General features: G+C 45.5%; 1 protein-coding gene across 2 annotated transcripts in view; it reads right to left on the reverse strand.

The window, feature by feature from the left end:
• The window catches only part of ELAPOR1 (endosome-lysosome associated apoptosis and autophagy regulator 1), a 57230-nt gene that overhangs the window by 8971 nt on the left and 33813 nt on the right, over positions 1-14446 (reverse strand). For both annotated transcript variants that reach the window (XM_063118783.1, XM_063118792.1), the window contains exons 4-17: positions 13850-13997; positions 12858-12938; positions 12558-12663; positions 12297-12446; positions 11288-11376; positions 9453-9630; positions 8323-8451; positions 7612-7702; positions 5034-5139; positions 3522-3659; positions 3048-3305; positions 2076-2249; positions 1081-1261; positions 17-113 (exon numbers count right to left, since the gene is read on the reverse strand). In XM_063118783.1, coding sequence (XP_062974853.1) covers positions 17-113; positions 1081-1261; positions 2076-2249; positions 3048-3305; positions 3522-3659; positions 5034-5139; positions 7612-7702; positions 8323-8451; positions 9453-9630; positions 11288-11376; positions 12297-12446; positions 12558-12663; positions 12858-12938; positions 13850-13997 — 1926 coding nt within the window. The remainder of the gene's footprint in view (positions 1-16; positions 114-1080; positions 1262-2075; positions 2250-3047; positions 3306-3521; positions 3660-5033; positions 5140-7611; positions 7703-8322; positions 8452-9452; positions 9631-11287; positions 11377-12296; positions 12447-12557; positions 12664-12857; positions 12939-13849; positions 13998-14446) is intronic.

Here is a 14446-nt window from a genome sequence, read left to right on the forward strand (position 1 = left end):
CAGTCTTGTAGCTTACCTGTAAAAGAATATCACATCTGGTAAGCCCACATTCTCAGCAGGGAAATAGTCAGCAAGAGATGTGATGTTGTCCAGAGTGGGCTCTGTTGTTACTCCTACAAGTGAGAACAAAACCAGTGAGAAGCATACTGCATAGACAGTGGCTGCTGCTCCCAGGATTAGCATACACCCCCTACCCCATAATATACTGTGCTAAAGAGGCTCTCTATGCAGGGGTGGGGGATTCTATTTCTATTTTATATTCACAACTTTCAGCAAATAGGCTCAATTTGTTCATTGTCTTCATCACAAACTCAAACTAGGGTCAAAGCAGCAAGGTTAGCCTCTAACCTTTGATTAGAGACCTTGTCAATTAGTGTGTGTGTCCTCCCCTTTGACCATTGGGTTGCCAGTGCTTTAAAATAAAATTTTAAAATCTGGTAGCTGAGCTGGGCATAGACCACAATATAAAAGCAGCATGTTTCTTTAGGCCTGTAACCTGCCCAGAGAGCTTCGGCTATTGGGCGGTATAGAAATGCAATAAATAAATAAATAAAATAAATAAATAAAAAGTTTAAGAAGGTGGGGGACTCATGCCTCTTGCTTTTCTGAGAACTGGCTTGAAAGCAAAATCCAGGGATTGAAGGGAAGAGAGTACTGTGTATGTGGGAGGGGAGGGGAGTTTTCAAATTAAGCAGCCACACTGAGCTTGCTAGTTCCCAGTCTGCCATTTACAGTATCGGCCCTACCATTTGGCTGAGTGAGGCAACCACCTCAGGCAGCAGAAGCTGAGTGGGGAGAGCAGTGGCAAGGTGTCACAGGGTGGAGTTGTGCATGTGCCCCTTGAACTAGCCTAACTGCCCTCAGGTTGACCCTGTTCCATCTCCAGTAACTCTGGTCAGCTTCTATATAGGGAATGGGGAGAGGCAGAATCTTGGACTATGCCTCAGACAGCACGATGTCTTGGGCCAGCCCTGGCTGTTGTGAGACCCCAAAACAGCCTCTATCAGGCAGTAGCCTCAGGCCCCTGTTCAAAGCACAGACTAACCTCTCCCGCTTCCCCCACCTGCCAGCAGCTCTCACCTACAAAGCGATCTGCCAGGCTCACAGGCTGTGAAGAGACCACTGTTTTGAACCCCATTGCGTCAGAGGGGACGATGATCGACTGGCACACATAAGAAGAAGTTGCTTTGGAGAATTCTGCCTCCTTGCCCAGGATATGAATGTCTGTGACGTTATCTGTGCAGAAAGCGGTTTTCTTTCCCTTCAGAGAATAAGAAAGAAAGAAATCAATAAGAAATCATTGTCGTACTGATTCCATTGCAGTACGACAATGGAATCAGTTACCTAGGGAGGTTGTGGGCTCTCCCACACTAGAGGCCTTCAAGAGGCAGCTGGACAACCATCTGTCGGGGATGCTTCAGGGTGGATTCCTGCATTGAGCAGGGGGTTGGACTCGATGGCCTTGTAGGCCCCTTCCAACTTTGCTATTCTATGATTCTATGATTCTATGAGAGTTGGTGACACTTTCCCCCCCACACACACACACGCAAAGAATCACAGTATTGACGTAAATCTCTTTGCCAAACTAGAAAGAGGCAGCTGCAGGCAAATGGTGGCACATTCCCCTTAGCTAACAGCTTGAGCCTTTCTAGGATCCACCCCCTTTTTTTCAGGTTGTGTTTGTTCAGCAAGAGCTAGAACAGCCTTATGTTACAGCTGCCACAGGGGACGAATGCTGCTGAGGAGTGGCCAGGGCACGTGGAGACTCTCCTCGCAGTAGGTGCGATTCCCTCACACCGCTCTTCCTCCACCAGGCATCCTCCAGAAGTGTTGGACTACAACTCCCAGAATCCGCCCAGAGAGCTTCGGCTGTGGGGCGGTATATAAAATGTAATAAATAAATAAATAAATAAATAAATAAATAAATAAATAAATAAATCCCCCAGCCAGCCACATATCTGGAGGGCACCAGTTTGGGGAAAGCTGACTTACGCATGCCCTGTGTGTGGAGGAAATGTTTCTCGGAGGTCTTGATGTGGCCTGGCCTCATGTGAATACACACAACATACACTTACCTGATTCCCGCAGAGGCTAATGTTGAAGTGGTGAAAATACTTCAGCCCTTTTGAGGTAAAGCTTGGCCCCCCTAAAAAGGATGTGGTATTGGCCAGTGCCGAGAAGTCATACTGCAGAGTCCTGCCCTGCGTGGTGACCGAGAGGTGACAGTCATTGTAACACAGAGAACGGATCTGGGGAGAGGCATATTATACAGTCAGTTTGTTTCCTCACTGAGAAGCTGAGGAATTGTCAGCTTCCCCACTTAAAACCCCACTTTATTCTCACAGAAAGGAGAGTGTTGACTCGTCTGGTGATTTTAATGCCAGCTAGGATCTGGTGATTTTAATGCCAGCTAGGACCATACTGCTCCAAAATTCCATATGCTTCTGCTCGCAGGAATCTTGCTTGCCAATTATACAATACGCCCATGGAACCATGTGGATATAATTACACAAAACAGAATATGTGGAGAGGAACTGCTTTGTTGCTCTTGTGCCATTTCCATTTTGTCAGAAAATAACCAATCTTTCTGAGGAAATACAATTTTTTGTATTTTGAACCAGGCAGCTATTTTACTGTATGTGATTATTGCTACTGGCAGTGCTACATGTACTCCCTGCCAGGGCCCATGAAACTAGATGTCAACGTAGTTTGGATTGAGGACCCACTAAACTGCATGGGCCACATACAAAAATTGTAGCTCGTCGGTCCATTAGGAGGGAAAAATCAAATTAACAATAGGATCAATAGGGTATTCCAGAGCAGTGAGCAAGTAGTGAACACAAAAGCTTGCTCAGTACTTTGTGACATTTTACTTGTTCCTAATAAAGGTATTGCACTGCTGCTGATTTAGGTACTTTAATGCCCAGCCCTCTGTCGATTAAACTATTTACAGGCTTATTACAGTGCACTTTTGTTTAGATAATGATCAGTGTAGATCCAGCTGTCACAGCTCAGGAACAAATCAACAGTAAAGAGGACAATAGTACCTTGTTGCTTTTTGTGCCGGGGCCACAAGGGATGCAAGCCTGTTTGCCATACGGCTGGTGAGCTTTCAGATATGTATTTAATGCGCATGGATAGCAGACACCAGAGCTTCTGTCGATGTAGTGCCCATGTGGGCAGGAAGTACAGGATGAGCCAGAGGACTCTAAAGCACACAGTCGGCAGTAGGAAGCTACACCGTCTATGACATTGGTCACATTGATAGAATACAGCTTGGCAACATCGTTGGTGTATTTTCTTCCCTGGAACAAACCACAGAAAGTGCTGCTAATTGTCTTGGAAAGGCAGAAAGTCTTGATAAAGGGAAGGATGGGATGCTGTAGGGAGTGGTGTGCGTATTTCTAGTAGTCACCATCCCCACTGGGATATCTCTGATTCTTGATGAGGACTGGCCCATAGAAGGATAATTGACAAGCTGGATGTGAACAGAAGATTCCCCAGGGAGTGACAGTCCTTACCGCCTCCTGGTACGCCGTCCTTTGGAAGGCCCACGTGAAGCTCATGGTGGCGTTCTTCTCAATGATGTATGTGTAGGACTGCTTTCCCTTAGAGCCAACCCAGGTCTCCACGGGTGTGTTGGTTCTGGAATTCACGCCCTACCAGGGATGAAACGGCATGCGCCCACGGTGAGTATGGAGAAAGCAATGGTTTCTACTTAAACAAGCCTTTATTACAGATGCAGGACAGTCCTATTTTCATAACTTGAGCATGAGGTAGGGGAGGAATCTCAAAATAACAAGCTGAAAATGAGGGAAGATGGGGCATTAGTGGGGAAGAAAGCCGAGAGAAGAAGGGATGCTAAGCTTGGGGAGGAAGAGTTGCGGTGTTTACAAGAGACTTCCATGCACATCCATCCGAGGGAAGCTGATGTGGATCCTGGCAAAGAAAGCATGGAGAAGTCAGAGTACTGCCATTATTCAGTAAAACCAATAATCTTTGCAGACATCTTCCTACAACCCCCTGAAGAAGGCCTTGAAAAGGTACAGGCCGAAACGCGTTGGGCTTTACAACCCACAATAAAATGTTCAATATCCTGAGAATTCGTTTCTCCCTTCTTTTCACTGTATTTTATACTGAACATACAGATTTATATTTTATTGTAATTTTAAATCGTTGTAAGTACATGGGGACTAGAAGGGCAGAATATTCATTCCTATATAAATAAAACAGAACACTTCTCTGAGAGTTACCCTACCATTGTTCTTAATATTGGAAACAGCTCTTACAAATCCACACTGAAAGATAGGATATAAATTGTGTGAGTGACGAACAGAGTGCCTTCAACAAATCATTGAACATGCACCCTAAGAATGCAGAGGATAAGCATCAACTGCACAAAGACCAATTAAGCATAACTAGGCTGCAGGTGCAGTAGGATAGTCAGTTCTCTGCTGTGCCAGCCAGGCCAGGGAACAATTCCGCACATATACACACTTTGCATGAAATAGACAATATCCCAAAGGGAAATAGAAACAAGCCAGCACAATAGCTACAATCTGCTGATGCAAAGATAGGAGAACTGCTGTGGCTTCATCCCTTCCCATTAGAAGATTCATAGCGCAATCCCATGCATGTATACTTAGAAGTACATCTAAGGGAGTACTTAGGGAGTTACCCCCTAGAAAGTGTGCTTAGGATTATCACCCAATAGCATGGAATAATTAGGTGGTGAGATGCAGCCTTAGTGTCTGAACAAAACATTTTGGGCATTGCTGTAAACTTAAGAAGGGGATCACAATTCATAAAACTCAAAATGGTGTCTGTCAAGGAAGGAAGTTTTGACTGCAAGGTTCCAGAAATAAGAAAGAGCTAAGAAATTTGCCTGTCTTTCTAAAAAGGCATAGACTGCAGAGGAAGAAGGGTTGTGTCCCTTCCCCAACCTGCCTTGTCTGAGATCACACAACACCCCCAAAAACAGAACATGGGAAAGGTGATCCACTTTGGAGGGAGAAGTAGCTGGACCAACTTACCACCATGAAATAAAGCTCACAATTCACACTGCAGATGGTTTCAAAGACAAATGTGATCGTTGCTATCTTCTTATTTTCAGAGTCCTCCAGCACCGATTGTGGGGGACTGTAAGAAAACAAGCAAAATTGAGGTGGCATCTACTGTTCAAGATGTTGGTGAGAACTTAGTAGGGGGCAGCAGAGTGGAGCAGGAATGGCTGAAAGTGGAGAAGCTCAGTTAGGCTTATGTCATGTTCCCCCATTAGCATATTAGGTTATACAGGCTGCTGATAAATCTCTGTTCAGAAGCGATCTTATCTATGTTACTTAGCAAGTCAGCTAGCTATCAGGTTCTCAGATTATGTTCTCATCTGGAATACACTCAAAGAAGCTGAGGGTTGCTAGTCCAGTGGAATCAGTACTCTGTTTATACATATGAACTGAAACCTTGGCTGCTGTCAGAACATGGCAAGATCAGGCTGCTGCTCAATTCTCATGCATGCTTGAAGGACCCATTAAACTTAACAGCTGGCTCAATTCCTTGTCCACATTTTCTGGCACTGAGAAGGGTAGATTAAGGATTATGGCACTAATGCAAGCAGAACAGTGTCACTGGGGGGCAGGGAATGACCCCCTGCCTGGAGACAGTGCTCCACTGCACCTACTGTACTTTGGAGGCACAGAGCTCCATCACACCTACTTTTAAAATTTGGTTTTCATCTGCCTTTTCCCCCTCCGTTTCCTTAACAAGTCGAGCGCTGGGCACTTCCACATCTGTGCGTTGTTGAGCTCTTCCAGCTCATGTATCGTTTCACCTGGAGCGCTACTATGCTGGCAGAATCTCCCACCCCGTCCCTATGTTCTCCTTTCCTCTGCAGTTAATTTTTTATTTTTAAAAAATATTTCTTTCTTTCTGCGCAAATATAATAGTACAGCAGCCTGAAACTGTGCAATTATGGTAAAACAACACACTATACTTTCCGTTAAGATCATATTAAACAAACTCCAAGGAAGGGAGGCCGTTTGTAGGAAGCAGGAGGGAACACATGGGCTGAGACTGTTGCTACCACTTGGCTTGGGAAAGGTTTACAGGGGAGAAGCAAAGGTTTGATTGGCTTGTTTCAAAGGGTGGACAGATGAATAATCGTTTTAACTAATTTCTTTTGTAAAGGTGGTCAGGTCCTGTCCTTTGCTCCAAGGTAACCAAAATGCTTACATCTGCATAAGTTTTAAAGATAAAGAGGTCAAACTTGGCATGGGGATAGCTCTTAAGGAGGGCTTTAGCCAAGTTTGAATCAGATCCGCTCATGCCTTGACTTAAGGATTTTTTAAAATGGAAATTAACAAAAATGCTTACATCTGTGTAATTTTTAAAGTTAAAGAGATGGAACTTTGGATCTTGAGAGCTCTGAAGTAGAGCATTCAGCATGCCAAGTTTGAATCAGATTGGGTCGTCCCTTGATTTTTTAGGAATTTTTTTAATTTCCCCCTTAAACCCTTTTCCTGATAGTCCACCAATGCGAAAGTCCACCTGTTTGCATTTGCGAAGGATCTATTTTCCTTTACTTTGATCATGCGAAGCTGTGCATCTCCAGTTCATAAAATAGAGATCTGCTAGTTCCCTTACTGAAGAGTTAATCCCACTGATTTCAACTGCATTTACATCCAAGTCATACTAAAATCCAGTGCATGATTCCCTTTGAGTAAACCCCATTGAACAGAGAGAGACTTACTTCTGAGTAAACACAAGTAAGCATAGGATTGCAGAGCACTTCTTTCCAGTTTGCTGTTTTAGACTTTTAAAAAAAAGCTTCTGAGAGACCACTCTATTAAAAGTTAGTTCTATATGTGTTTACTCAGAAGTAAGTCTTCCAACATTCCACACAGAGCACTGGAGGAGAAAAACCACTCCGCCCTCCCCTTTCGTCAGCAAGACTCCCTTCAAAGCGCATGCTCCCAAGGGGACAGCACTACACGGAGGCTTTTTGTTGTTTATTCATTCAGTCGCTTCCGACTCTTCGTGACTTCATGGACCAGCCCACGCCAGAGCTTTCTGTCGGCCGTTGCCACCCCTAGCTCCCCCAAGGTCAAGTCTGTCACCTCCAGAATATCATCCATCCATCTTGCCCTTGGTCGGCCCCTCTTCCTTTTACCTTCCACTTTCCCTAGCACCAGCATCTTCTCCAGGGTGTCCTGTCTTCTCATTATGTGGCCAAAGTACTTCAGTTTTGCCTTTAACACCATTCCCTCAAGTGAGCAGTCTGGCTTTATTTCCTGGAGTATGGACTGGTTTGATCTTCTTGCAGTCCAAGGCACTCTCAGAATTTTCCTCCAACACCACAGTTCAAAAGCATCTATCTTCCTTCGCTCAACTTTCCTAAGGGCGCATTAAAGTCACTTGGGGAAAATAATCCTGACTTTCCCCGCTCCAAAAAGGAATGAAAAATGGAGGGGAAGAGGCGAAATGAGTGCAGGACAGGGACGACGTCATGCGAGTACCGGGCTGCAAAACCTCATACCAGGCATGGTGAGTGTGCGATAACCTGCTGGTGTGATGGAGCTCACAGTTTTGCTACCACTAACTCAGCTACACGCTCACCTGAATCCAGGGATCACCAAGGTCAAAATCATGAAGTCATTGTCGGAGGCTCCTGCTGCTGTGTAGATGTAGTCACCAGCCACTTCCCAACCTGATGACAGCAAGCAAGAATTAACCAAATACAGCCTTCATTCAAATCAAGACAATTGTTTCAGTTGGATACCATTACATTGAATACATAGCTCCATAAGTATGCAAACACTTCACAGAGACAGAGGAAATCCAGTTTCCTGAGTCCAGAAGTTGACATAAGAATCATATGCTGCTGCTGAAGAAAACAACCACCCCGTTTTCATCTCTTTCATCTGATAATACCTGACACTATAAAATGCACTACCTGACATCACTTCTATTCCAGCTCTTCCTTCAAATAGATTAAAGTGGCGCACACAATTTTATTCTTCATTCTGTCCTCACAGCCACCTTGCGAGGTAGGATGGTTATGGGATGGTGAACGGCCCAAGGATTCATGGCTGAACTCAGGTTGCCCCAGTCCAAATCCAACAATTTACCCACTACATCATACTAAGCTATTGCTAAACTATTGATCCAAATAAGAGAGAGTAATAAATTCCACATGTGAATTGCACACGGTATGGGAGCAGACTGGCAATACAGCCTAGGAAAAGGCATTGCATTTGAACACAGGATGTTGCCGGGGCACTTCAAACTATCCAAACACCTTAGGTAAAAATAAGCTCACAAAGATACCTGCCATTCCCTTGTATTCAAAACTGATTCCACTGAGGACTGTTGTCTCCATGTTAGCTGGTAGCGTGTTCCACCATTTGTATTCAAAGCCTAATGCCGGCTCAGTCCCAACAGGACAGGTAATGCAGCCTGGGAATGGAATGGAAAAAAAGGTTATTAGATCTCAGTAGGGTAAACAGGTCCTAGCACTACCAGTCAAAAGACCTTGTGCAGCTATTCTGTCTTTCCCTCCTTAACAGACTTTCTGGGGGTGGGGATGACGGAGGAAGTAATGGTGAGGAAACACAGGAATGTTACAAATGGAAGACAATGTTGTCTGGAACCCCTTAAAATTCTGTGAATGAGACAGGTTGGTTTCACAATAAAAGCCATGCCTGGAAACACCCAAGGAATCAGAACACTATAGAGGCACATAGGGCCAGCCCTACCATGAGGCAGAATGAAGCAATTGCCTCATGGAGCAGATCCTGGAGGACAGCAGTTGCACGCCTGCAAGCCATTCCCTCATGAGCTCCTGGGGCATTGCCCTCTCTTGGAGTATAGAGCTATCCATGCCACACAGATTGCCCTACACCCCATAAACTATCCTGCTGCCTTCAGGTGTGGTGGAGGGTGCAATCTTGTTGACAGTTCTAAAGTAAACTTCAACTGTCAGTCCAGTCAAGTTCAGTATGTGGAATGGAGGGGGGCACCATCTTGTTCTTTGCCGTAAGCAGCAAAACGTCTTGAGCCAATGCTGGAGGTACAGCCTTGGTAGCAAGAGCCACTGTTCATTTCTTTTTGTTGTTGTTAATCCAGTAAGTGGGGAGAGGAAACCACAAGAAGAACAAGTAGCCCCCTCCCTGCTGCTGTATTTGGTCCCATTACCCTGTTTCTATTGACAGAACTATGGGATCATTAGAAGTAGCAATGAATAAGAGAAAAGAAAGAGTTGGAGCTGAGCTCACACAAGCAACGGTTGGGCTCCATTTTATGTCACCTCCAAATCCAGCAAGTACAATTAACATGGAGGCTTCAGTTCCCAATCAATGGGTTCTTAGTGGGATCACAGCCCAGCTCCTTGCCAGTTTACACATTTTAACGAACATCACTCGTGGTTAACTCAGAAGGAAAGAATGGAATAGCATTACCAGACCCATTCGAATATGAGCCATATGGGCAGGGCTCGCAGGAACTGGTGTTTGTCTTGAAAAAACCAGGGTTGCAAGGCGGGCAAATGGTTTTTATGCCTGATGGAGGCAACTTTACAGCATTGGGGAGCTCCTCACTGCAGATCTTTGGCTCGGCCCATTTATACATTAGCTGAGTCTGTGAAAATAAAATTATATATATACATTTCTACAACACTTTAGTATGCAAAAAGGCTTTATAATCCTTATATCACTCATCTAAACAGAAACAATCACATAGGCCACTAAGGGTGTCAACAGAAGTAACAAAACGAAACAAAAAGCGGTCACCATACTGTGGAAGCACACTGGCTACAATGTAGACAGACATACTTATTCCTCTCCAGGATTCAGATCAGGAGAAGCAGTTCTGCAGAATTACTGCGACTGGCTGGTGGCTGTGACACCATGCATTTCCTGGAGGAGAAGGCTATCAATGGCTACTAGTCCTAATGGCTGGGTGCTACCTCCAGTATCAGAGGCAGTAAGCCTATATACGCCAGTTGCTGGGGAACATGGGTGAGAGGGTGGTTTTGCACTCATGTCTTGCTTGTGATTTTCCTTGGGCAGCTAGTTGGTCACTGAGAGAACAGAATGATGGACTAGAAGGACTTTTGGTCTGATCCACCATGGCTCTCTTATGTTCTTACATTGTAGGTGATCTTTTGGTTGGCCTAATGAAGATATTACACTAATACGGAGGGCCGGAGGGTTGCATCCCAAGTTTCCATTTTACTCACAGGTGGAAGTGAAGCTGAGAGACAGGGACATGGCCATGTCCACCCAGGGGTTTTGTGGCTGAAACAGTGATCAGAACCCAGATTTCCCAGCTCCAAGACTAACATTCTACTCACTTTTAAAAATGAGAATCATGGATGGATTCAGAGGGTATACACAGTAATCGCTTTGTTTACTCCATGGTGTTTTACGGCAGTGGTAGGCAGACAACCTCGTAGCCCCTGCTAACGTAGTTTTACCACTAGTCTATATTCCTTGTTTTGTGAGGGGTGGAAAATTGGGCTAATCATGTGAGTGAGGGCAATAGAAGGCGGTCTTCTTGGGCAACAGATGCATGGTGCAGTAAATGTGTAAGTTTCCCTACAGTGTTCCTCACAATAACTGGCCAGATATCACAAGAAATATTGTACGCATCCTTGGGAAAGATCTTGGTAGCAGCATCCCCCCAGTCTGGAGGACCCCCTGCTAGACAATCAACCCATGTGTAAGCCCCCTAATCTGCCTCTTGACAGGGAAGGGAGGGGCCACTGCTCAGTGCTAGAAGCTGTCAGTCAATGTATATACTATTGAGATAGATCAGGGATAAGGAACATCTGGCCCATTGGCCGAATTTGGCCCATCTGGACACTCCATCCAGGCAAGGCTCCTCCCTTGAGGCCCCACATGTGCTAAAAGCATCATAAGAATATTCCAGAAGGAGAGACAAGAAGGGATAAATTCCTTCCCTCTCTCTCTCCCTCTCTCCCCCCCCCCCCCCACTCTCTCTCTCTCACACACACACACCCCTTCTCCGGGAAAGAAGTCACCTGATGTGAACACAGCCTAAGGTTTCCCTCACCTGGTTTAGGAATATACTTTCACTCTGAAATCAAGTGACCACAAAGGGGCACTCTCTGCACACAACGGTCAGTCATTAATTTATGTGCAATGCTTTGAACCAGAACCATTAAAACAAAACAATGCCTAGCCTTAAGATTGTGCTTCAAGAACCTAATTAAGAAAGCTCCACTATTCATATGCCACTGTTATAACAACAAGGGATTCCAGAATTTGCTTACCTCTCCATTTGTATCACAAGCTGTGTGCGTATAAAAATAATCCTTATCTGTACAGGCTGGGCAAGGCTTGCATGATGAAGAACCAGGTTCTTTATTGCAAAAAGAAAAATGGTTAAAGCTGTGGGAGCATGAAAGAACCAATCCAGGAACATTTCAGCAGAAACCTATCAATAAAGAGTGTAATGCCCTGTGCACATTTTACTTCTGTGTGTCAAGCATCAGTCACACAGACCACAAAATTATCCAGTATATTTTATTGAAGCACAGCAAAGGGCACGCACACACACACACACACACACAGTTTTTGGCTCCAGTTCCAACATTTGCTCTTTTAGAAACTGTTGGAGAGTTTTGCAAACAATCTGCCTGATATTTGCTTAAGGCAATTGATTCTGATAGGAACAAAGAACAAGTTTTTGTATAATTAATGTTCAAAATAGGGGCGGGCAGTTCCAAGCCCTTTGCTGTAGGAAAAGAAAAAGTGCTAATAGTTGATGAGACAGTCTAAGAAGTTTGCATTTGGGATGGCAGATTTCCCATATGTTGGGTATTCTTTTCCCAAGTTGGGAAGAGGGTACTCAAGGACCGGTAATTCAATATTCCTCTTCCCTAGGGCCTAGACTTTTGAACAACCTGGTAAAAATGCTTCGAACATAAGGTTTTGATCATCAGCATTACCCAAGTGAGTTAAGGTGCCATCCAAGCTTTCAAATAGTCAATTTGTGATTGTCAGGGTTAAAGTCTTCCTGCACAACAGTCTTCAGCTAGCAACAGAGCAAAACGCTGCAGGTCAGTGTGCAAAATGCTGCTGCTACCTCACAAAAGCACAACATCATATGTACTATTTGTGTCCAGTACAACAGCATCAACCTCACCAGGGGCAGCACATGCAGCCACAAAGAGGAATGAAACTGGTACGAGCCTAATAATTTGGGAACAGCCTTCACAAGTCATGAAGCCAGCTTGAAAATGTGTTCTGGCAATCGGAATAGAACATCCAAGGCGTTACCTGCGTACATGGCCACCTCGCACTGTTGGCATGAAGTCACTCCCTTGCTGGAGAAAGAATTTGCCGGGCACTGTTGGCAGAAGGAAGAACCCAATTTGGCCGCGTAGGTGCCTGCCTTGCAAGGAAAGCATTCGGATGTGTAGGCCACTCCTAAGAGACAGATTAAAACCGTACGGGGATGAAAGTGAGAGAAACTGTCCTTCTGACAACCACTGCCACAGCCACACACACACACCCGGCATGCTCCAGCTAAACACAAACCTGTAATGCCAATGTTCCTCACCAACACAGGCTTGGGAGTTTTGGCCCACACAGAGAAGGCTGTTGTCCTCCAATACAGGACATTGTTGCCACGACTCAGCTCCACCTACAGATAGTAAACCAAGATAGCGCAAGTCCTGGTTGATATGGACATGCAGGAGGGCCTTGGGCACTGGCTCTCAACAAAGCACACACAGATTTCCTTCCCCAAGTTACTGCTGGCCATAACCGCCCTCTCCCTCCCCCTCGCCAAGCAAGCCTTGTGGCCACCTGGACTGTGAATGAAAATCCTGCACTTACGCTGTGCGCCTCCCACCCTCTCTCTGTGGTTCTCATCCATCGTGACTCCTCCACCGTCGGCTGGCACTGGTCGTTCTGAACCTGCAACAGATGAGAACTCGGGATGAGGATGCAAGTCCTGCTCATGGGAAAATGAGCCGATTGGGGCCACTCTTGTAGTCATCAGCTTAAGGCAGGGGAATCAAACCTCAGGCTGGATCTAGCTCATGTGGGGGCTGAACCTGGGCCTTTGGGTTCCCCAGAAGGCCAGCCCCCGCTCCTCCTGGCACCATTTCCTTCCCTCCAACCACCAGTCCTTTCATGGTTTGCCAGCTTTTGCATGGTTCTCCCTCCCCCAAACACCATTCAAAATGGTTGAAATGCCTGTGAAATGGCTTCATTACTGGCAGTCAGAGCTTTAAGATCTAATATCCTGGTATTTTTGCCCCACCCACCACTGGCAGCCCCTGAGAGCCTAGCAGCCAGGAAGCTGGATATCTCCTTCCATGGTTTCTGGTTCCCCTACCAGCTCTTGTTTCCCTACCAGCTCAGGTGAGTGGGAGGGCACAGTGCCAACCACCATTTTCTCAGCACACACACCCCCCCAGTGATGGCACAGCAGCATTAGCACTGATATGGGGGTGACACACAGTCTCACCTGGCCCAATCCCTCCTCCCTCACCTATTTTCCCCTGTGATGGGGGCACCATGTACTTAGAATAAGTGACCTGGAAACAAATGAATCACAAGGTGGTAATGAAAGTGATTCTGCTAATATAGGCTCTCCACCTGGCCCAAATCAGATCTCTCTGGTTTCTGGTTTAAATACCAGGAATCCTTTTCCCTGCCTCCAGCAGGAGAATGCATCCACTTGCCAGAGAGGCCCAGAAGGCAAATACCAATGCAGACGTGGCCAGTTATTGTAAGACAGCACACAAGAGAAACCCTCCTTGCACAGCCTACAGTAACAGAAAGCTAGACAAATCCCTGTAATGGAGTCCTGGGAAACCTACAAAGAACTCGAAGACGATGCTGCTGTCTGTGTAGATGTACTCAAAGGAGACAGTGCCAGATTTCTTGAGATTAACAGCATACATCAGAGTGGCTGTGCACTCGTCTGTGTTGGAGGCAATGTAATCTCCCTTAGGAATCCACGTTGACCTGAAACAGAACAGAGAGAAAGCTGAGCAGTTATGGGAGTGTGACTGCACAGCACCAGAGAACAGACACTCCCAAGATATTACAAGGGAGCTCCATTAACAGTAGAATGGAAAGAGAAAGCTAAAAGCACACTTGCCAGATGCTATGTCTCCACTATGACACAGGGTGTAATATTTATGAAAGATTCATTCCATCATCCTAGGTGGTATTCAAAAGTGCTCAGAAGCAGTCCAGTTTCCAGATTAGTCCATGCCAGTTTTTGGTTTGATCTGGAGAGCACAGGCATCTAAGGAAGAAGTCCCCACTTAGCTGCTGAACCATGTTGGCATCGTACAGGAGCAATCAAGTCTGCTCCACAATGGTCAGGAAATATCATTTCCATTCTGCCTGGGCCACAATATAGGGCTGCAGAAGGAGAAATGAAACTACAAGGGATAAAATGCATTCCA

The sequence above is a fragment of the Elgaria multicarinata genome, chromosome 1 (assembly GCF_023053635.1).
Source record: "Elgaria multicarinata webbii isolate HBS135686 ecotype San Diego chromosome 1, rElgMul1.1.pri, whole genome shotgun sequence".
Classification (NCBI taxonomy): Eukaryota; Metazoa; Chordata; class Lepidosauria; order Squamata; family Anguidae; genus Elgaria; species Elgaria multicarinata.